At 34.2% G+C, this 24,666-nt stretch overlaps 1 protein-coding gene across 1 annotated transcript in view; it reads right to left on the reverse strand.

Annotated features, from left to right (window-relative positions):
* Window positions 1–24,666, reverse strand: part of LOC127706737 (uncharacterized) — a 125,864-nt gene that overhangs the window by 77,574 nt on the left and 23,624 nt on the right. Inside the window, exons 7-21 of the mRNA XM_052211396.1 lie at window positions 23,429–23,686; window positions 21,906–22,023; window positions 20,865–21,087; window positions 20,276–20,446; window positions 17,423–17,780; window positions 16,565–16,874; window positions 13,912–14,032; window positions 10,868–11,092; window positions 9,488–9,697; window positions 8,902–9,179; window positions 8,281–8,431; window positions 3,765–3,983; window positions 2,930–3,092; window positions 1,864–2,120; window positions 1,525–1,551 (exon numbers count right to left, since the gene is read on the reverse strand). Of these exons, the coding sequence (XP_052067356.1) occupies window positions 1,525–1,551; window positions 1,864–2,120; window positions 2,930–3,092; window positions 3,765–3,983; window positions 8,281–8,431; window positions 8,902–9,179; window positions 9,488–9,697; window positions 10,868–11,092; window positions 13,912–14,032; window positions 16,565–16,874; window positions 17,423–17,780; window positions 20,276–20,446; window positions 20,865–21,087; window positions 21,906–22,023; window positions 23,429–23,686 (3,089 nt within the window). The remainder of the gene's footprint in view (window positions 1–1,524; window positions 1,552–1,863; window positions 2,121–2,929; window positions 3,093–3,764; window positions 3,984–8,280; window positions 8,432–8,901; window positions 9,180–9,487; window positions 9,698–10,867; window positions 11,093–13,911; window positions 14,033–16,564; window positions 16,875–17,422; window positions 17,781–20,275; window positions 20,447–20,864; window positions 21,088–21,905; window positions 22,024–23,428; window positions 23,687–24,666) is intronic.

A 24,666-nucleotide genomic window follows, 5' to 3' on the forward strand; every position in this document is an offset into this window, starting at 1 on the left:
CAATCAGAACAAAGGTCTAGGCGAATGCTACCTTGACTTTCACATGAGTCTGTATCAATCAGAACAAGGGTCTAGGAGAATGCTACCTTGACCTTCACATGAGTCTGTATCAACCAGAACAAGGGTCTAGGAGAATGCTACCTTGACTTTCACACGAGTCTGTATCAATCAGAACAAGGGTCTAGGAGAATGCTACCTTGACTTTCACATGAGTTTGTATCAATCAGAACAAAGGTCTAGGAGAATGCAACCTTGTATTTGACATGAGTCTGTATCCATCAGAACAAGGGTCTAGGAGAATGCTACCTTGACTTTCACATGAGTCTGTATCAATTAGATTAAGGGTCTATGAGAATGCTACCTTGACTTTCACATGAGTCTATATCAATCAGAACAAGGAGTATAGGAGAATGCTACCTTGACTTTCACATGAGTCTGTATCAAGGGTCTAGGAGAATGCTACCTTGACTTTCACATGAGTCTGTATCATTCAGAATAAGGGTCTAGGAGAATGCTACCTTGACTTTCACACTAGTCTGTATCAATCAGAACAAGGGTCTAGGAGAATGCTACCTTGACTTTCACACAAGTCTGTATCAATCAGAACAAGGGTCTAGGAGAATGCTACCTTGACTTTCACATGAGTCTGTATCAATTAGAAGAAGGGTCTATGAGAATGCTACCTTGACTTTCACATGAGTCTGTATCAATCAGAACAAGGGTATAGGAGAATGCTACCTTGACTTCCACATGAGTCTGTATCAAGGGTCTAGGAGAATGCTACCTTGACTTTCACACGAGTCTGTATCAATCAGAATAAGGGTCTAGGAGAATGCTACCTTGACTTTCACATGAGTCTGTATCAAGGGTCTAGGAGAATTCTACCTTGACTTTCACACGAGTCTGTATCAATCAGAACAAGGTTCGAGGAGAATGCTACCTTGACTTTCACACGAGTCTGTATCAATCAGAACAAGGGTCTAGGCGAATGCTACCTTGACTTTCACATGAGTCTGTATCAATCAGAACAAGGGTCTAGGAGAATGCTACCTTGACTTTCACATGAGTCTGTATCAATCAGAACAAAGGTCTAGGAGAATGCTACCTTGACTTTCACATGAGTCTGTATCAATCAGAACAAGGGTCTAGGAGAATGCTACCTTGACTTTCACATGAGTCTGTATCAATCAGAACAAGGGTCTAGGAGAATGCTACCTTGACTTTCACATGAGTCTGTATCAATCAGTTGGAAACCAAGTATAATGTGTCCTTGTATGAAGTACAATGCAGACAATTCACCACCAAGAGACAATACTGATTTCACATTACTTACTAAGTCTCTCAAAGACAGATTACAAACCATATGAACTGCACAGAGGTTATATCTATTCCAGAATACTGGTAACTGTACTTAATTTTGAAAGACTAATAATTAAATAAAAGAATAATCAAAACCATTTTTGGTCCAAATGGGATAGTAGTGTCAAAGAGTTTACCTAAGAATGATAAAACATGTTTACATACCTTTAAGGGGATGTCTGTTGAAAAATCCTGAAAAAAATAATCAAAAATTAAATGCATTGGAGTAAACTCAAAAAAAAAATTATCAATAAAATGTTTTGTTCTATTGGTCTTTATAACAAAGAAAATAAATATAAGTTTTTAATACCTTTATTTGAAAAAAATAAGTGCTATGAGAAACAAATTGGGACTTGGGACAGGTACATAGAAATGTGGGTGGGTTAAACTATTGGAATGTTTGTGAGGCCACCCAAACCTGCATGAATATGCCACAAGGTCAATGGTATGAAAAAGTGAACCAATTGAAAGGGATTAATTTAACAATACTAAATATAAGTATACCTGAGTATCAATATCTAAAACAACTCCCTCTGCTGGTAACTGTACATCATGTATGTAGGGACCAGATGACTGGATGACTGTTTGTCCTGCTGTGTTGGTAACCTTGAGTGACACATAGTATGTGTGATGTCCATGTAGATACCAGTCCAGGTCGGTTACCTTTACAGCTGTACAAGATGGAGGCTGTGTCAATGTACAGGTGCCACCTGACTGTAATGGTTGAAAACCTTGTACATCGGTTCCGTATGCACTGTGACCTGTATGAAGTTTAAAACAGTTCCATGACTGTTACAGAACATGATATTTTTAATCTGGATTTAAGCCAGAAATTTCAAATTGTGTTATAATCAATCATGATAGTTACATGTGAGTTGAATTATCTCATAGAATAAACCATTTATTTCCACAATTGTGATTGGTAGCTAATATAACAGTATTGAAGTCTCCACAATTGAAAGCAATAGCTATTTAACAGTGAACAAATGAATGCTTTCTACTGTATATTGTAAAATTCACCTTTTTTCTTCTGAGGCCAAACAACAACAAAAATTGATTTTTTTGTTTATATCAACAGTGTTTAGTTACAGATAAAGCCGGGTTTTCTCTTTCAATGACCCAGTTTTCACATACGACCTGCGAAATTTGGTAGAAGGCATGGGATATTCATACCATCCTGATTCAACAAGTTTTCCTTTGGTGATATTAAATACTTGCAAAAACTTATTAGAAAGCACTAGCATCCCATAAAGAAATATGTCCATCAAAATCCAAACAAGATTTTATCTTTCTGAAACACAAAATGCATTTTACTTTTATACATCTAGGAAGGAAGGTAGGCCTTCAAACTTTTCCAACTGCACAGGTTTGTCTGTACTCTTTTTAGGTGTATACCCAGCAATTTTTTTGTTCATTCGTTAAAATGAACCTTAATAATAGCCAGCTCATGGTCTTGACATACCAAAGATTCAGATTAAGTAAAGATTTTGTTTAACAACAAAATATAACTATGATGCAATGACAGAAATATAACCTACACTTTTTGCAGACAAAATAATTAAGGACATACCGACTGCAAACTGATAGTCCAGTGTAAACAATTCTTCACTATCAGACACAGAAGCACCAGGCCATGTGGTGACCAGATACTCCCCTGACAACTGTACTGTAAATATACTACTACCTCCAACAATCTCTGGTGGTGTAGTGTCCATGAAACATGGACCTAAGGTCTAAAATGTAAAGTTACAATTTTCAGCTATCTTACTTTAACAATATATGTCAGTCTGTATGACATTAATTAACTAAAAGGACTTTTGCTTAATTGATCCTTGGTAATGGTGTCTTAGTGGTTCAATGGTCCATTTAAATGGTTTATTTCTACATAGTGGTGCAATAGTCATAGTCTAGGTGACTGGTCCATTTTAGTTGGTTTTGCACTGCCCATAAAGGTCTCCATAATTAGCCCATTAATCTATTTAGTTGTGCTTTGGCAGTGGTCATTTTTTCCTCTACAAATCACTATTACAATTATGGTATGCAGCAGCTTTTGGAGTCTTGCTCTTATTACATGAACACTTAACTTATCATCATATCTAAAGTAAACATAGATACAGAGCAAGCTATATTACATACAGAAGATGAATTTTGGGTTGCTGCCTCATTGTCAATTATTAATAAAGAACATGTACAAATTGTTATTTAACAGACAACCATGCATTGATATGAATATTCAATAACCTAATGATATAATCAGGAATATAATATTGTGCATTATCATTAAATGACTCAAAAATACACACTTAAAGTAACTTTGTAAAAGTAGACTTTGACCTTGTGAATAATCTAATTTCAAGAACTAAACATAATACAAGCTAATAATATTGTGTGTTCACTATGCTTACTGTTAGTCCTTCTACATTGGATTTACTGATAGTTTTGATAATGATATAAAACTGTGTTCCATCTGGTATGTTGGTATGCATTATTCTTGCATGAGAATGTTGTTTTGTTGATTGGAACGCCATGATGTCAGGTGCTGAACTTCCTGCTGTTGACGAAAATCCAACTTCATAATCAAATATTTTGGCTGGTATATCATAAGGTTCCCATGACATCTCTAGCTATAATTTTAAAACAGAAGTATCTACATCATCCTGAGATAAATAATATGAATAAAGGACAATATCATCACCTAACACCTTGGCTAGAATATATAGATAGATTCTACCACTACAAACATTGTGATGTGTGATGCAATATTTCTCGACTTTCGACAGTTAAAATTCAAAATATCTTAAAATCATACTTTTGAAAGTGGAAAAATAATATATTGCACAAGATAAGAAGGTAGTTTCTCTAATGATTTTTGGACGATATGTAGACAAACTTAAACTTTATTTTTCAATGATCGGCAAAAAGATGCGCTCTTTCTATGTGATGTCATCAGGCATGGTCGCCTTTTTTAGTGACGTCACAATAGGAATTCACAGGAAAAGAAGAACATTTGACGTCATAACTGAATTTTGACAAATCAAGGGAGATCAATCAAACTACACATTGATATTAAAAAAATAATCAACCGGTTTGGGAAAGTTTAAATCAGCTAAGAATTAGAGAAATATGTATAAAGGTTCTTAAATTCACAATGTCACGCTATGTTTGCATGAGGCTTCTGCATTCCCTCATCTTTTATCTCTTGGTCTGTAATTATCAATAATAGATTTACCAGTTTAGGAACATAGCTATATTTCTCTTACTTTTACAATAGAAAATTGTCGAAACAATATGTCAAGCTCTAAATATAACATGTATAACCAAGAGTGTAGACAATTAGTGAACATTTAATAGAGACTATTAAGGAGCTACTGGAAGTGTTTAACAACCATGACTGGCTGTTCACCCCCCGCACGGTCAGCTCAGTGCCCGAAGGCGTTTTGGTGAGCATTTAAATATTTTTGCAGTCGGACAGGAACAGTTGGAATTCGCCATTTTGGTAGGCTGCGATCTTGGATTTGGTGAGTTGTTTTGGTTTTGTTTGTTGACTATTTTGTTGTTTACTTCACAACGGCTGCTTTCAGGGCCAGGTTGGTCAGCTTGGGAGCCCGCTAACCACGATGATGAAGTACTGGTCGATGAGTCTCGGACATAGTAATAACGATGACAGGAAGCATTATCAGGACCAAAGTCGTGAGACAGTGAAATGGTGGTCCATCATCTAACACCTAGGATACAGCCCTCGGACGTCACTCAGCATACCACTCCCCCATCCATAATGGGTTTTGGAGTGTATGTTGACGCGGGAATTAGCTCTACACGGATTATAGCCTAACATAGTCTGTACAGCGTTGGATTGGTTTCTGTCATCGAAAGTAGTAAGTCGTTGATCTATCTAACAGTAAACCCTCATCGAAGACAAGAAATGATTGTAACAGGATGCTGTTACGAAGTCTCCCGAATTCGTAATTCCCAGGGTCGCCCGACATTTGGCAAAGTCCAGTGAAAATTGGTTTGGTCCAGTAAAATTATATGCATAAGTGATGCCTAAGGACTAACCTTGTATATTATTCAAATCATCTTGGCATGACAAACCAGAATATATATGGTTTAGGGGTGGGGATCTCGACAATTAACAAAATACAAGAACATTGGGGAGGGGGGAACCCCTGGGGACTGACCCTATACGTCATTCAAATGTTTGAGACATGGCAAACAGGAATATATACAGTTTATGGGTGGGGATCTCAACCATTTACAAGATATTAGAACATTGGGGGTGGGGGGGAACCCCTGGGGACTGACCGTATACGTCATTCAAATGTTGGAGACATGACGAACAGGAATATATATGGTTAGGGGTGGGGATCTCGACCATTTACAAGATATTAGAACTTTCTCAAATGGCAGGGGGTCAGGATGACCCCTGGGGACTAACCCTGTATATCATTCAAACCATCATCGCATGACAAACCAGAATATATATGGTTTCGGAGTGGGGATCTCGACCATTTACAAGATATCAGAACTTTCTCAATTGGCAGGGGGTCGGGATGACCCCTGGGGACTAACCCTGTATATCATTCAAACCATCTTAGCATGACAAACCAGAATATATATGGTTTAGGGGTGGGGATCTCGACCACTTACAAGGTATTAGAACTTTCTTAAATGGCAGGGGGTGGGGGTGACCCCTGGGGACTAACCCTGTATTCCATTTGATTTGCTTTATCATGACAAACCAGAATTTATATGATTTAGGGGTGGGGATCTCGACCATTTACAAGATATTAGAACTTTCTCAAATGGCAGGGGGTTGGGATGACCCCTGGGAACTAACCCTGTATATCATTCAAACCATCTTAACATGACAAACCAGAATATATATGGTTTAGGGGTGGGGATCTTGACCACTTACAAGGTATTAGAACTTTCTTAAATGGCAGGGGGTGGGGGTGATCCCTAGGGACTAACCCTGTATTTCATTTGATTTGCTTTATCTAGACAAACCAGAATATATATGGTTTAGGGGTGGGGATCTCAACCATTTACAAGATTTTAGAACTTTCTCAAATGGTAGGGGTCGGGATGACCCCTGGGGACTAACCCTGTATATCATTCAAACCATCTTATCATGACAAACCAAAATATATATGGTTTAGGGGGGGGGGATCTCGACCATTTACAAGATATTAGAACTTTCTCAAATGGTAGGGGGTCGGGATGACCCCTGGGGACTAACCCTGTATATCATTAAAACCATCTTATCATGACAAATCAGAATATATATGGTTTAGGGGTGGGGATCTCAACCATTTACAAGATATTAAAACTTTCTCAAATGGTAGGGGGTCGGGATGACCCCCGGGGACTAACCCTGTATATCATTCAAACCATCTTAGCATGACAAACCAGAATATATATGGTTTAGGGATGGGGATCTTGACCACTTACAAGGTATTAGAACTTTCTTAAATGGCAGGGGGTGGGGGTGATCCCTGGGGACTAACCCTGTATTTCATTTGATTTGCTTTATCTAGACAAACCAGAATATATATGGTTTAGGGGTGGGGATCTCGACCATTTACAAGATTTTAGAACTTTCTCAAATGGCAGGGGGTGGGGGTGACCCCTGGGGACTAACCCAGTATTTCATTTAATGGGCTTTATCATTTAGAACATTTTCAATTAAAAAGATTGTGTCTATCACAAACGGTTTTCAATCTATAATCGTTTGAAAATTTAAAAAAATAAAATCCCATAGGGTTCTATAGTAAAACGCTCTTTTCTTTTTGCCCCTCAAAGTACCCCTTTATAAACCCCATTGCACGAACAAAACCCTGATTGCACCACTAGACATGTTAGTCTAACATACTGTGAAACCCTAAGTTAATCTGACAAGCAGTTTTGGAGAACGGGTGCGGACAAGTTCAAATTTAAAGGCGGCGGAAGAGGAAGAGGAAGAAGAAGAAGAATAATAATATTAATAAGAACTGAGCAAAAAAAATAAGTCTTCCCAAACTTTGTTTGGGAGACTTATTAAAGGAGAGCTGACCCAGCACATGCGTTCAGTTATAAGGACTGAGACGTGACTGATGGCATAGTTTAAGGAGGCTCAGGTGTCTTCCTCCATCTTGGATTTCAAAGTAGCAGATACCGTTGGTCTAGATATTTCATGAAATGTGCAAATTTTGAAAGTAGTATGTAACTTATGTAAAAGACTTTTGATGTATATATAGAAAACTGTGTGTTTTATCATAATTACGGCTGTAATTACTCAAAAACACCTTATTTGTGTTTGATTAGATTTTTTTCAACTTTGACAAATAAGGGGAGATAACTCAGATAAAGTAATTTTTATAATAGAAAGTGTTGTGAATTTACCTATTTTGATATGTAGCAAGAAAACAAATTCGGTGACCCCATTTTTTCTTTTTCTTATCTAAAAGCATCTTATAAGAGCTATCTTCTCACATTTTATCTTAAAGTTCTATCAAGTAGTTTTCTTTTTATCACACAAAATTTGATTTTTCGTGCATAATCTATACAAAATCTGACAATTTTGCACAACCTCTATCGTGAAAAAAAGTTCAGTGACCCATACTTTTTATTATAGTTTTGAAAAAAGCATGATAAAAACTTCTTTTTGACAAATTTTCAAAAAATTCTATCAATTTTGATTAAGATGCCCCAGCCACCTTAAAGATCATGAGCCAAATAATTCAAATAAACAAAAAAAATCACATTTAACTAAAGACAACCACTGATAAGGTTTCAATGGTCTCCTAAGAATGCTAAATTAATCTTAAATTTTGTTTATTAATAAAGTCTTTCATTAATATTGATGAATAGGAGTTTCTTTCGAAAACATCGCCATTTATTTTGACTAAATTGCGATAGCAAGTACTGACTTTACAAACTTACCAATGATGATTTAAATAAAGTTAATCCTATGACACTAGGTGATGAACTGGAATTTCTGCAGAAAATATTCCCATCTACTTCAACAATACTTCCATTGTCAGTTTTTGTCAAAGGAAATAGATTTATACTATTCAAAGCTGTGGCTTTAGTTCTATAATGAAAAAATATATAGGTTTCAAAATCTTTTATCAATATTTTATCACAGTAACAATAATGAAAGGGATAAATGTACAAGCTAGGGCCAATTTAAATTATATGTAGAATCTAAAATGAAATTTATCCGAAAGTCTTGACACTAACATGACCTAGTTTCTTGAGGTACAATGTGTATACTTACATGCAGTCTGTGATAGGATTAGGGATCAGTCTCCTAACTCGATCTAGTTCCTGGATGAGTAATATGTATACTTACATACAGTCAGGTATCAGTCTCCTGACTCGACCTGGTTCCAGAATGAATAATATGTATACTTACAAAGTCAGCAGAAGGATGAGGTATAAATTTCCTGACTCCACCTGGTTCCAGAATGAACAATATGTATACTTACATAGTCAGCAGAAGGACGAGGTATAAATTTCCTGACTCCACCTGGTTCCAGGATGTACAATGTGTATACTTACATACAGTCAGCGGTAGGATTAGGTATCAGTCTCCTGACGCGATCTGGTCCCAGGATATAGTAGTCCACATTGTCTGGGTCTTTGACAAGACCGCCAGTGATGAGAGAATCTTTAACAACCACCTCCTTAACTCCTGGTACAGAACTGTCTATAGTAACGCCATCAGAACACACTGGTTCGGAAGGGTCCAGGGCCCTGTTATAAGCAACCACAGTGAAATAATAGGTTCCATCTCCACTGACTGTGTGACTACCAAAACTATTGTATGTTTCTACAATCTGAAACAGAAATATTGGGACATGAGCGGAACCACTCAACTACACACTATCTGATACAGAAATATTTCAAGGTAAATGTGATTGGATAAAACAGGTTTTAGTGCAATAAACTTGATTTTAGAGAAGAAAAAAAATCAGTTTTTTTACTCCAAACCTCACAATTTTATGACAGTCTTTCAATTTTTCCTTAAAGTTATAATAACTAATATTTGTAATACAGATTATTTATATCCTGTTGAGAGAGACAGAGTTATTGTAACTGATGTTTTCGACCTTAGCAAATCACAAAAAAATTAAAAATAACTTACATTTGGATTTGAACCATTAAGAACAAAATCAGTCTTATCAGCACATGTTGTATTTACTATATACTGGTAGAAAAACACCCCACTTTCTCTGTCAAAGAACTGGTCCCAGTAGGCATTTAGGTCCATTCCTTGTTGGTAGTCTATTTCTGGGTTTCCTTGTTGTCCATCATGGACAGCACCTGAATGTGGTGGACTGATGTCTACTGTTATCTAAAATAAAATATTTAGGAGATTTTACTAATTATACATCAGATACCAAACAAAATAAGTATTATAATTTTTTTATGATTTTTTTAAGGAATTGTTTTAAAGCAAAACATATATGTACTGTGGATTCATTTATTTTCGTGAGTTGAGGAAAATTGTATATTCATAGATACTTGATTTCAAAAGTTTACTAACAAACCTATAAAGAATGTGTACTTTGTTGAACATTTACATTCATGGTTCACCAATACCCATGAAATCCAGGAGAATCATGCATTTGAGAAATGGAAATGAAAATGAATCCACATTAATTGGTTTTATTTTAATTCTTATTTTCATGAAATTTTGTATGCATTTATAACTTGTATTATAAATTGCACTTGAATACCAAGAACATGATATATATATATATATGCGTTATATTTCTAAATATACAATCAATTAATTTTTTTCAAGACAGATCTATAATAGTATAAAAATACATGTGAAATCATTCTGTTAAGTTTCAAAGAAAAGTATTGAAACCTGTTTTTGCCGGAAAAAATATAAATTAAGTTCTGATTAATGTCATGCTTTTTCTCAAAGATATCTAAAACTTTAAGGATTTACACAGCAAAATTAATCAGGTGATCCCTAATATTTTCATATCATTACAATAAAAATGTTCTTTACAAAAATAAAGCTTAAGATAATTTATCTGCTGTTGAAAAAAAAAAGTGAAGTGACACACTAATATCAGCCACTGGGGACATCAATATCTCAATTTAACTTCTTAGTGAAAGGAAGCATTTTTATATCAATCAGTAGACAGATTCCAATTACCTATGAAAACTTATACTGGTAAAAACAGCATAGCATATTATTGTTTCAATGAGAATGATTTGTCATAAACAACAATTTCGACATCTAAATATAATTGAGAATGGAAACAGGGACTGCGTCAAAGAGACAACAACCTGACCAAAGAGCAGAAAACAGCTCAAGGCAACCAATGGGTCTTCAACACAGCGAGAAAATCCACATATTTTATAACAAATTTATTTTGCCTGATGCTCATATTCTTGGGTACAAATTTTCATAATCTTTACATATCTTGTGATCATGTTTGTTTTTTGTTTTGTGCTTTCTGAAGCTATTTGATATGCACCACTGTTAAAATGCTAAGATACGAACCTTTCTGGTCAGGACAGTGGTTAAATTGGCGATACTTGTGACAGATATCTCTATAAAATAATCATATTCATGCGTCCCTTTATCTCTATTAACTATCAATCCTCCATCTTGTTTTATTTCAGGTTTAATTTGGAAATGACGATGGAAACATCCCTGGAATGGTGTGCAGTAGCAGTTAGCTCCCCTTGCATAATCACTGTATTTATCCTCACAATGTGTCAAATTCTGAAATTACAAAGAGCATCCTTACTATATATGGTTTCAATCAACAACCTAAAATAATCTCTTAACCACCATTATCAGAAACGTACCAGTAACTGGAATGCAAACACTTTCTATATTCACAATGTGTCAAACTACTGAAATTTAAAAAAAACATTTATAACTTACCAGAAAAACTATTCTACATGCAAAATTTTGTCACTCAGTATCATGAGTATGGTGTACATCTTGTTTCAGTGTAATAACTATTGTATAGTAAACATGGTATGTCATACTGGATATTTAAAAGGTTTTCAAAGTGATTTCTGATCCAACTTACTGAGTAAAACCTTCCACAAACACTAATTAATGTTTACAAAACCTTTTAGTTGTTTCTGATTTTTAAATATTTTTAGGGAAATATTTAACTAACAGCTGTGGCAATCTTAGCAGAGCTTCCTGTAGTAGCCAGCACAATTTTTACCCTGCTTTCCATTAATAACGTGCCATCTTTATACATCCTTTCTTTACCTGGACTGTTTAGTATTTGTTTATTTTGTGTTTTACTTTTCATACATATGGTCTTGGTAGGTAAAAGGAAAGGTTTCTAAGAATGTAAAACAGGTCTAACCCCACCCAACTTTGTTCCTGTACTATGTCAGGCTGTCTGGACCATGTGTTGTTCTTTTTGTTTTTTAAATTTGTGCATCTATATTATTGGTAAGGTTTGTGTTGGTCTGTTTTACTGTCCAATTTTTCGGTAATGCCTGCTATGCTTTTACTGTATTATTTACACAAGAGTGCACATGCTGAAATGTCTCGCCTGTTTACTCACCATTGTTTTTATGTTTAAAGTCTTAAAGATAAGGGTTTTACTACAAGTATCTCATAAACTTAACATTTTTAAAGATCCATGACAATGAGGTCAAGGTCAGATAAAACCTTACAATTATTCCATACACCAAATACAGTTGACCCACTGCTTATGGTAATTGAAAAAAACAGACAAAAAACACAAAAACTTAATGTTAACCAATGAACCCATATACCAAATATAGTTATCTTATTACTAATACTAAGTGAGAAATTCACATAACAAAAAAACTGTAATTTTTTTTCAAGCAGTCACTGAACAATGAAAATGAGGTCAAGGACAATGGGCATATGACAGACGGAAACTTTGTAACATAAGGTATCTGCATACAAGGTATGCAGCATCCAGGTCTTCTACCTTCTGAAATATGCAGCTTTATACAAATAGATTACGCCACTGCCAGATAGTAATACCTACGTCTCGCATACTGCAACTTTCATTGCAGGCGAGACAAAATTGATTCCTGCAAGGTAGGTAAAATATCCCATTTTGGGAATATGTTTGTTATCTGTTATCCTCATCCTTTCAACTTATCAGCTGGTGTTTTTCCTACTAAATAATTGTACTTATAGAATAACTAATCTAAGAATTCAACAGTGATCGGGAAGGACGTGCGCCTTGCGCCAATTGCGCTTATCGACCAGAAATGGCGCATAGAGTGACAAATGTAAGCGCCCGCGTGGCGCATGATATTTTTCACTTCGTTTTGAAACGTTGAGATATCGTCAAATGGATTTCCCATTGTATTTCGTGCCGCCATGTGTGAATACACAACTGTGTAGTGTTTACTCCAATTATAGGAGCACCTATGTATTTTTGGGATGTCTCGGGTGTTTTCCTATGGTAATAATAGCAACATGCGATATGACTGATTACCCAAAAAACGTAATTAACCATCATTCATGATATATTTTTTTATAAACAACTTTAAATTTGTGAAAATTGGCTAGTACAGGCGAGAATTCTTCTCTTATTAAAATCTTTTAAGTAAGCTTGCTATTATTTCGATTGAAAAACCCAAAAGCCTTTTTATGAATAGCATAGTATTTGTCTCAATAAACGGGCTTAACTGTCCTTGTCAATTTGTTTGGTCTTTGGCTCGTTTTGACATTTTGTAAACATGCCTTCAGCGAATTGTTGTTGTGTCTTATTAATTAACGTTGCTCTCTACTGTTATTCTTGTTATCGTGATGAAGTAATAATAATACAAGTGCAGAGGAAATGCCAGAAACGTCCTCTAATACGGAACATTTGGAGTAAGTATGGTATCGACGAAGACACAAATTTAATGTAAAAAAACCATGAATATGAACAAAGGAACAGTACCAGTTTTAACATTGTAAATAAAGGTTATCGTAAAAATTGCCCGGTTTGGAAGAAGTTATTGTATATTCATTGAAATTGAAATTACAAAACCACAGGAACAATATCCATGATATTAATTAGAATCATACTTGTAAGTACAGTGAAATATACACTTTTTTTCTTTTTTTTTATTGAGTAAACGAATGGCCCACTCATTTGACAACATGGCCCATTAATTCTAAAAATGGCCCATTGAATTTATTTTTGGGGGGCCCTGGGCCCATAGAGAAAAAATCCTTCCAGATCACTGATTCAAATTTAGAAAAATATTAAAAAAGAGACCGAAAACACATTAAATCACGAATGTGCGCATGAGTTAATTTGTCAGTGTTGTTTTTCGATATTTGAATTCTTTGATTGGTTCTTCTTTTTATTACATTGACGAGCTTTTAAAGGAAATAAAATATTAAATGCAAGGGACTATATCTTTTTCTACTCATTCACAATTTGTTTTGATGTAGCGTCATTGACAACACCCATTGTTGTATGACGTCAGAGAAGTGAAATGATCGAGTTTATTTCACATGTGAAATTGTCGGTTTTTATTTCACTGGGAAATCACAGTAATTCATTGCAAGTAATGTAATAATTATCTATAACTTACAGTAGAATGTCCCTGAGCTATGATATCTTCATGTCCATGGAGAACTCCAGTCTTACTGTCATATAATCTCCAATACACAGAATCCAAGCCACTGTGTACATCATATGCTTCCCATTCTATCCTGTGGAGAATAAATTTAAACAAGAACTGTCTACTTAGCTAGACAACTACTCCTGCATCACAGATTGAGGTTTGAATATGTTAGTTACTGAAAAACAGCAAGTCAATCTAGTTGATAAATTTTGACACTTTCCAAATGTTTTATTTGATGTTGTCTAAGATGTATGCCTTTCTTAAAAGGGCTTCACTGACGAGACTTTTGTAGACTAAGTTACATGCCTGTGGTGTGCAAAATTTTAAACCTGGTGTCTATGATGAGTTAATTTGAAGACAGACAGACAGACAGACAGACAGACAGACAAGGCTGATTGATTCCTATATACCCCCAAACTTTGTTTGCAGGAGGTATAATAATACAACATTAACTACAACATTTTACAGTTACTTAACTTGCAGCTCTAATTTCCTGTGAGTATCATTACCCTTTTAAATAACAAGAATTTGGACACTTATCAATCTAACCTTACCCCCCCATTTATCTCAAAAGGGTCTGACAGATCCTGAAAGTGCATACATTACACATTACAAGTCATCAATGTCAACCCGTAGATCAGATATGTAGTCATTCTGTTCAGTAGCATTGGGGAAACGTGATGAAAATGTTAAGTTTAGTCAGAATATTGAAAAATTCAATGAACAGTAAAACCTGTATAAACCAGCTGGCTATTGGAATATAATAATCTATTTATTAAAAGGTATGTCATGATTTGTGTGAAAATATTGTGACATGAACATTACAAGTGTTCCTTGACCTTTCACCATGTAACTATGCACGATCCTTGTTTTGAGTCTTCGTATTCATTGGCTTTAGAAATAACAGAAATTAGTTGTTCTCGAAATTCAAAGAAATATATATAAACTTTTTTTACATATCCTTAAATGTCAAATCCACCTTGGTATTAGTATCAGTCTCTAAACTCGTCAGTTTTACTTTCACTTTGAGTTTATTGTTTTCATCTGCATCAGAATCATCTCGTTGTTTATTGTTCAACGAGTGTTTATTGTTCAATGAGTGTTTATTGTTCAACGAGTGTTTATTGTTCAACGAGTGTTTATTGTTCAACGAGTGTTTATTGTTCAACGAGTGTTTATTGTTCAACGAGTGTTTATTGTTCAACGAGTGTTTATTGTTCAACGAGTGTTTATTGTTCAACGAGTGTTTATTGTTCAACGAGTGTTTATGTTCAACGAGTGTTTATTGGTCAACGAGTGTTTATTGTTCAATGAGTGTTTATTGTTCAACGAGTGTTTATGTTCAACGAGTGTTTATTGGTCAACGAGTGTTTATTGTTCAACGAGTGTTTATTGTTCAATGAGTGTTTATTGTTCAATGAGTGTTTATTGTTCAACGAGTGTTTATTGTTCAACGAGTGTTTATTGTTCAACGAGTGTTTATTGTTCAACGAGTGTTTATTGTTCAACGAGTGTTTATGTTCAACGAGTGTTTATTGGTCAACGAGTGTTTATTGTTCAATGAGTGTTTATTGTTCAACGAGTGTTTATGTTCAACGAGTGTTTATTGGTCAACGAGTGTTTATTGTTCAATGAGTGTTTATTGTTCAACGAGTGTTTATTGTTCAACGAGTGTTTATTGTTCAAGGAGTGTTTATTGTTCAACGAGTGTTTATTGTTCAACGAGTGTTTATGTTCAACGAGTGTTTATTGGTCAACGAGTGTTTATTGTTCAATGAGTGTTTATTGTTCAACGAGTGTTTATGTTCAACGAGTGTTTATTGTTCAATGAGTGTTTATTGTTCAACGAGTGTTTATTGTTCAACGAGTGTTTATTTAGGGTCTGGTTTACACAGCTTTAACTGTATTGACAAACAGATATTAGGGGATCTGAATTACCGGAGACGTTCTAAATCACCACAACTCATCTCTGCCAAGCTGCTGACTAAATTTGAAGTCATTCTGTTCAGTAGTACCTGTATAAGTGTGACAAACATATTTGTTGGACCATCAACAAATGGACGGACAGACAGACAAAATGAATTTGATTTAGTACCCACTCCTATAATTTAACAGAGGATACCAAAGATCTCCTAAAGACACCAAATTCCCGAAAGGACACAAATATGAAGACAAGCCACTCAACCCTGCCTCTTTTTACACTCTAGCAGCTAAGATTGGCAAGTATAGTTCCTATGGCAATTTCATGAACAGTCATAGAAGGTTTGTACAATGCATGTCTTCTAGTCTTTGGTGTTGTTCAACTACTGAAGATTCATTCATAAGATACCAATTCTCTTGGATATCAAGAATACAGGTGAACGAAGAATGTTCAACGAAGTACAAAATTTTCACAGGATTGTTTGCATATTTTTGTAAAACTACGAAATCTAATATCCACGAATCTTTTCTTCACTACAAGAAAATAAATGAATCCACAATAATCTTTTTTTTTGGACTGAGAGCAATTCAGAGTAAAATAAAAGTATCTCTATATTAATGCAGCACTGAATTCTACAAATTGTAATAAGTTGAAAAAACAACACAAAAATAAGAAAGGAAGAGAAAATAAATTACTTACGTCATCTTTGTAAAATCTTCTAAACTGTGCACACTAACATTTAATCTGTCCCCTTTTGTTAACCATACATTTTCTACAATAGGAGGCGTAGCATCTCTGTACACCACGATTGTTTCTTGGTTAGTCTTGTCCAGTACATCAATAGCTTTAACTGTAGCTGTCAATTGATCTCCATCAGCCCAGTCTAATGTTAAGATGTCATACTGGTTATATATGTTCGAAACAGAGGTGAAAGGTCGTGAATCCTTGACACTTGTGGTTATTGAGTCACTGCTGTCAACCTGATATGATACTTGGAAATCAACAATGGCTGAAATAAAAATACATTGTTTAAGCACTAAAACTATGATATGAGGATGAAGTCAGTTCCTGCTCCACTATATATATTTTTTCGACAACTTTTTGAGAAGACATTTATACAACCATTTAAAAATGTTTTGAAAATGTTTTGTGCTACCTGGGAAGTGGCTGCAACTGTGCTGCTCGGACCAAATAAAAATATACTGTGAAAGCATATGCCTAGTGAACAAGACCCCTAAAACTCACATCAGTATTCTGTAAGCTTAAAACATCCAATAGGTATATTTTGTTAAATATTGCATATATGATCAGCAAATTTTTATGTTTACTGGATTTGGTTTGTGACATTTGTGTATTCTTTACTTATGATTATAGTTTTATAAAAAACACAGAAAAGTACATGGTTAATAAAAAAACTTCAGTTCAAAAGGAGAGACCATTAACTTAAATTTAGAAGTTTTTAAAAAGATATAATTGTAAATTGATATATTCTTTTATACATTTTTTTTTTTTAAATATTGTGAAGCCTAATGAATCCTGTTACATCCTAAACCTTACCATGCACATTATTTATTTGAACATTTGTTCTGTCTCCATACAAATCTTCATACACCACAATTTTAGGTTCCCCTGGTGCATATGTCTGTACCAGGTTTAACCATTTATTATTTTTATGTCTGATATTTATAAATCGATCTTTCCAATCGACCTTGACCTGGTTTGTATCTATAGTAACCCAAGTATATGATGTATCTTCAGAGGCAGTTGAACAGTAGGTCGGCTGATTTCCTTGGGTATCTACAACAGACTGGTCATCATACAGGAAAAGATTTCTGCCTGTTTTAAAATTTCCAGCTTTATCATAGGCAACAAGATGTAAGGAATACATCCCAGGTTCCGTCAAAACCACAGATCCCTAAAATACAACAAACAATTCAAGATAATGTATACAAATAAATTTAAACTGGTTTTATGCTGTATATGCCCTTATATTTAACAGGTTTTTTGTTTGTGAGTGGTTTTGATTTATGATTTATTTTTTAGTTGTTATTGACTTTGAACTAGCTTTCAGTAACTGCGAGTTCTCTCAGATCTGGATTTTGTGTCTTAAGTGTTTTTGTGCTTTTGATCTTTATTTTGAGCTAAACTCTTTTCAACTGTTTTTTATAGTTTGTTTTACATTTGTCATTTGGGATTTTAACAGCTTGGATACAAAAACATGTCTTTCATGGATACAAAAATATATCTGTATCTGTCATGGATACAAAAAACATGTCTGTCATGCATACAAAAACATGTCTTTCGGGCATAGAAAAACATATCTGTCATGGATACAAAACATGTCTTTCATTCTTTTGTGGATACAAAAACATGTCTTTCATAGCTACAAAAATATATCTGTCATGGATACAAAACATGTCTGTCATCGATACAAAACCATGTCTATCATGGATAATGTATAATATTTGAATTTTTATGATACAAAAAAATGTCTGTCTTGAATACAAAAACATTCAAAAACATGTCTGTCTGGTATACAAAACATGTTTGTCATGGATAATTTATAAGATTCGAAAGTGACTACCATCACACTAAGTTACACCAAATGTTTTAAAATCACTAACTTCCACACTTATATAGGCGATAATTGACACCCTTGCAAAGTACAGACAAATCAGTAATTGGTCCGTAACACACAAACAGTTCTATAACAAGTACTAGCTATACTTGTATATTCAGTAATAATGGTACACTTATTTATTAATTGTAACTAAGAAAATTCAGTTATTAGTACATTTGCATATTCATTTTAACTTGCAGAAGATTCAGTAATTGGTGCACTAGCATATTTATTGAAGTTTACAAAGAATTCAGATATTAGTAAATGTGTACTTACAGAGGATTCAGTGATTGGTACACTTGTACTTACAGAGGATTAGTAATTGGTTCACTTGTACTTGCAAAAGATTCAGTTATTGGTTCACCTGCACTTAAAGAGTATTCAGTGATTGGTATACTTGTACTAACAGAGGATTCAGTGATTGGTAAACTTGAACTTACAGAGGATTCAGTGATTGGTTCATTTGTACTTGCATAAGATTCAGTTATTGGTTCACTTGCACTTAAAGAGTATTCAGTAATTGGTACACTTGTACTTACAGAGGATTCAGTGATTGGTTCACTTGTACTTACAGAGGATTCAGTGATTGGTTCACTTGTACTTGCATAAGATTCAGTTATTGGTTTACTTGCACTTAAAGAGTATTCAGTAATTGGTATACTTGTACTTACAGAGGATTCAGTGATTGGTACACTTGTACTTACAGAGGATTCAGTGTTTGGTTCACTTGTACTTGCATAGGATTCAGTTATTGGTTCACTTGCACTTAAAGAGTATTCAGTAATTGGTACACTTGTACTTACAAAAGATTCAGTGATTGATACACTTGTACTTACAGAGGATTCAGTGATTGGTTCACTTGTACTTGCATAAGATTCAGTTATTGGTTCACTTGCACTTAAAGAGTATTCAGTAATTGGTACACTTGTACTTACAGAGGATTCAGTTATTGATACACTTGGACTTACAAAAGATTCAAGGATTGGTTCACTTGCACTAACAGAGGATTTAGTGATTGGTACACTTTTACTTACGGAGGATTCAGTGATTGGTACCCTTGAACTTACAGAATGCAGTGATTGGTACACTTGTACTAACAGAGGATTCAGTGATCAGTACACTTCTTTTAACAGAGGATTCAGTGATTGGTACATTTGGACTTACAAAGGATTCAGTGATTGGTTCACTTGGACTTACAAAGGATTCAGTGATTGGTACACTTGCACTTGCAGAGGATTCAGTGATTGGTACACTTTTACTTACAGAGGATTCAGTTATTGGTACACTTTTACTTACAGAGGATTCAGTGATTGGTTCACTTGTCCTTACAGAGAATTCAGTGATTGATACACTTGGATTTACAAAAGATTCAGTGATTGGTTCACTTGTACTTACAAAGGATTCAGTTATTGGTACACATGGACTTGCAGAGGATTCAGTGATTGGTTCACTTGTCCTTACAGAGAATTCAGTGATTGATACACTTGGACTTACAAAAGATTCAGTGATTGGTTCACTTGTACTTACAAAGGATTCAGTGATTGGTACACTTGGACTTGCAGAGGATTCAGTGATTGGTACACTTGTACTTACAGAGGATTTGGTGATCAGTACACTTTTTAAACAGAGGATTCAGTGATTAGTTCACTTGTACTTACAGAGGATTCAGTGATTGATTCACTTGTCCTTACAGATGATTCAGTGATTGTTACACTTGGACCTACAAAGAATTCAGTGACTGGTACACTTGGACTTACAGAGGATTCAGTGATTGGTACATTTGTACTTACAGAGGATTCAGTGATTGGTACATTTTTATTTGATGACACTAAAGATCCACCAGCGCCAGCACCATCAATCAATATTGAACCATCCACTCCAAGGTCAAACAGGTCATATTCATAATGATCTAGTCCTGATAAGTCATCTGACCATCCTCCCCATGTAAAACTCAGATTAGGCTACAACAGATACATATATACACTATTTTTTAAAACAAATGAGGCCAAGATAAATGCATAACTGTTTTTAGCTTCCCAATAATTTATTTCCATGTCCTTTTTTTCTGACAACTTTTTGTCAAACAATACTAAAGGGATGGTTGTTTACATATATATAATCATAGTTTTCCACAAATAAAATCATGTTAACTTCTGATCTTCTCTATTTTTAGAACTTATGAAACAATTGACAAAGAAGTATTTTTTACCTAATTATTATTGTTATACAGCTATCAATGCATTAATTAAAACATCGCAATCATTTTTGAACTTACTGTAGTTAGTTGTATTTGTACTTTGGAAATTAATACTGAAAAGATACCTGCATACTAAATAAGATTCCTTGTAGTATTTATAATACATAACGATCAATACTTACATCTTCAGTTAAATCATCTAAAATATTTAGAAATGGAGTACAAGATGTTCCTGACGACACAGAACAATGATAAGGGTTCTCTAAATCCCAGTGGAACTCAAACTCCCGTGTCAGGGTTTGTCCAGAATAGTAATAAGTCTTTTTCACAGAATCTGTGGAACTAGAGTCACGGTTAGCCACACTCACATATCCTCCATTGGTAGAGGAGAATTCAGCAACTACTCTGGAAATTCATATCATTTGTAAATGAACATGAAATCATTATTCTGACAACATATTGAAGTTGTAAATAGTTTTTCTATACTTTCTGACAGTTGACAATTTAACAAACAGCAAATACACAACTTTAAGAAACCTTGCTTGTTTTGTGTTGATGAGTTGCTGTCCCACAGTTTCAGTGACAAGCACCCCACATTTTTATTTATTGATAAAATGTAAAATTTATAGTATTAGCAACATAAAGATATCAATATGATGAATAGAGTAGTATTGGTAGGGTTAGTTTTAGGTCATCAGATAGACCATCTAGAGATGTCCCGAAGAACTACCCAAGAATCAGCCTCTTCTGGTACATAACTAATGGCTAATAGTCAACGTCTATATTACTGAAGAGCAATCTGGCCGTTTCTGACAAAGGACCAACCATCCAAGGCATCTATTGGTATTTAGATATTACTTGGGCGTTACTATAATATTGTAAAATGATATTTTGCAGTTTCAAACTGTTATATAGTTATTTCTTAGCAATTAAGTGAAAACACTCTGGCAAAACAATTGGACAATGAGGTATTCAAAACTAACCAAAACAAATTGTTCACAATGTACTTATACCATAATATATAAGGATAGGAATAGCCTTTTAGAATCACGAGTCTTTTTTACAACCAAAATAGTCTATAAATTCTAAGGTCACATTGGTCATATCATATTTCTATTAAACATTTGTGTCTAACAAAGTAAAACATTAGTTTCTAAAATTATCTGAAGAAAAAAGTTGCCATTTAATTATCAAGTTTAATTACCACACCCATATATACATACCTATCATTATGAGTAAATGACCAAGCATTAAAGGAAAAGCTGCATTCTTTAAAATCTACAGGCTGGTTTTTATTCATACCATTACATGTCTTTGTCTGTTTGGAAACATATGTTGAACCTATAAACAGAACCAGTATACTGTAGGAACTGATGGTCATTCTATTAATTTTATTGAGACTTGTTGGTCACCGTTATTTAGCATGAAATTACAAAAAGTAATTAAAATTGGTGCGGTAGAAAAATAAGACACAAATTTCATTCTTGTCCATTATGTTTAGAATATATAAGTATTCAGAAAACAGTTGATTAGCCATGAATCTGAAACGTCACAGTATACCATGGGACTGCCCTGGCACTCAGACGGACGGACAGACAGGAGTGGGGATATAAATATAGTCAATAGACTCACAAAAACCACTGAAGGAGTGTTATGCGGCATCAATAACCCAGAAGTAATCTTAAATCAAAGAGCTTGGAAGCTCTGAGGGAGAAAACGGCCATTGTTTATATTTTATATATATGGGGTATCTTATGATATATTTGGAATATTTCCAGATTATAAAAGAAGCGTAAATAAAAAAAAGGGAGAGCTTGAAACACAATGATTGCATGAGAAACAGATGGGAAATGTGTTTAAACCCAATCTGTTTATTTGTTCAATCTCCTTCTTATCAAATAAGTATGAAATTTCAAGTTGTTTGGAACTATAAGGCACAAAATGGTTGGCATGAGAGTCTTGTAAAGTCAAAATGAACATCTAGCCAACCATATAGGTCATTGTTGAAGGCTGTAAGGTAACCTATATTTCTACCTCATTAATTGTCTCATTGGCAATCATACCACATCTTATTTTCATATTTGCCAGTTTTCTTTGCAACGATCATAGGTATAGTTAAACAGTAAGCATTCATATACCATAATTGCTGTTCAAGATAACAAGATGCAGACTGAAACATACCTTTCCCCTAGGGGATCATCTCAATTCTCTCCAAATCAACAATCATTAATTATCTTGAAACTGTACTGACCCCCACACATTAATCTTTGTAATATTTGTCTCACCAGCATTATTTTTGAAATGAAAGTGCAAAATAAATATTACAAATACTCACAGGACTTCTAACTCCTGTTTGAACAAATAAATAATTTATAGCAGGGCTTCCATGGCCAAGAGGTCTAAATAGTTAATTTTCAAAGATCACTAGCCTGTCGATGCTGAGATAATGAAACACTGAGGTAATGAGTTCCAACCCTGCTTGAGGCAGGTACATTTGACTCTGATCTTAAGTGACTATGATTGTTAGGTCAGTGGTTCTCTCTGGGCACTTCAGCTTCCTTCACCAACAAAAACTGGCAGCAATAATATAGCCAAGAGTGTTGAAAGTGGCATTTAACACCAGCAATCAATCAATCATTTATAACATCATTTATTCCGTTTCAATAAGAATATCTTTGGTAAAAACCACATATATACTAAGCTGCCCTATGAAAGCCACTAAAACAAAACTCAATAAAAAAAATACCTTTATAATATAAGAGAGTTGCTTTTTCCTCAATGACACCAACTCGGAAATATTTCACATAATGTTGAGAATCTCTATTATCAGCTGGCTGCAAATATTTTGCTCTTTCAACTACTGAAATACTGCTATATGCAGCAAAGTTTGTCCAAATAGTTGCATGGCCATCAGTGACCCAGTTTGGATCATTTTCTAGAACATGATGTCCACCGTTGTCAGAAAATTTACAATGATTGTATTCTATTGTTGGTGTGTTGTCAACTGAAAAGAATAATTTAATTGAAAATAACTTCCTTCCAATCAGTGATAGTGTTTTATTGTACAACACATGTACATTTGTAATTCATCAATATATTGTACAACACATGTACATTTGTAATTCATCAATTTATTGTACAACACATGTACATTTGTAATTCATCAATTTATTGTACAGCACATGTACATTTGTAATTCATCAATTTATTGTACAACACATGTACATTTGTAATTCATCAATTTATTGTACAACACATGTACATTTGTAATTCATCAATTTATTGTACAACACATGTACATTGTAATTCATCAATTTATTGTACAACACATGTACATTTGTAATTCATCAATTTATTGTACAAAAACATGTACATTGTAATTCATCAATTTATTGTACAACACATGTACATTTGTAATTCATCAATTTATTGTACAACACATGTACATTGTAATTCATCAATTTATTGTACAACACATGTACATTTGTAATTTGTACTTTTTTTCTTACTTGTGTTTTATGCATATGTGTTTTAGTGTTTCAAATATTTGAAGGACTGACATTCAATAGGATAAATTGTGAAAAACAATAAAAAATAATTCTATGATGGCCTGTGACCATGGTGACAGATCCATGGGACAAATGTGCCCCCAATCCCTTATTATTATGGCAGAAAATTTGCATTTTCATAAAAAAAAATAAAAAAATTCCTGTTTCATATACCCCTTTAAAACAAAATTTTTCAGTGTCCCCCTTTTTGAAACTCTTGAATCATGTCATGGTCCATAAGCTCATCTGCAGATCTCATTCCAAAATTTTTATATCTTGAAGTTAAGTTAACACATAATTTCCTATTGTTATTAGGCCAAATAAAATAATATGTTTGGTTAATGTTTCCCTACCATCCATAATCTTACTAAACATTTTGGCCATTTTGAAGTGTTAAAGCACTGATTAAAGTTCTGATGTGTCCTCGGTATATTTT

Source organism: Mytilus californianus, unplaced genomic scaffold (assembly GCF_021869535.1).
Source record: "Mytilus californianus isolate M0D057914Y unplaced genomic scaffold, xbMytCali1.0.p SCAF_6, whole genome shotgun sequence".
NCBI classification, from domain to species: Eukaryota; Metazoa; Mollusca; class Bivalvia; order Mytilida; family Mytilidae; genus Mytilus; species Mytilus californianus.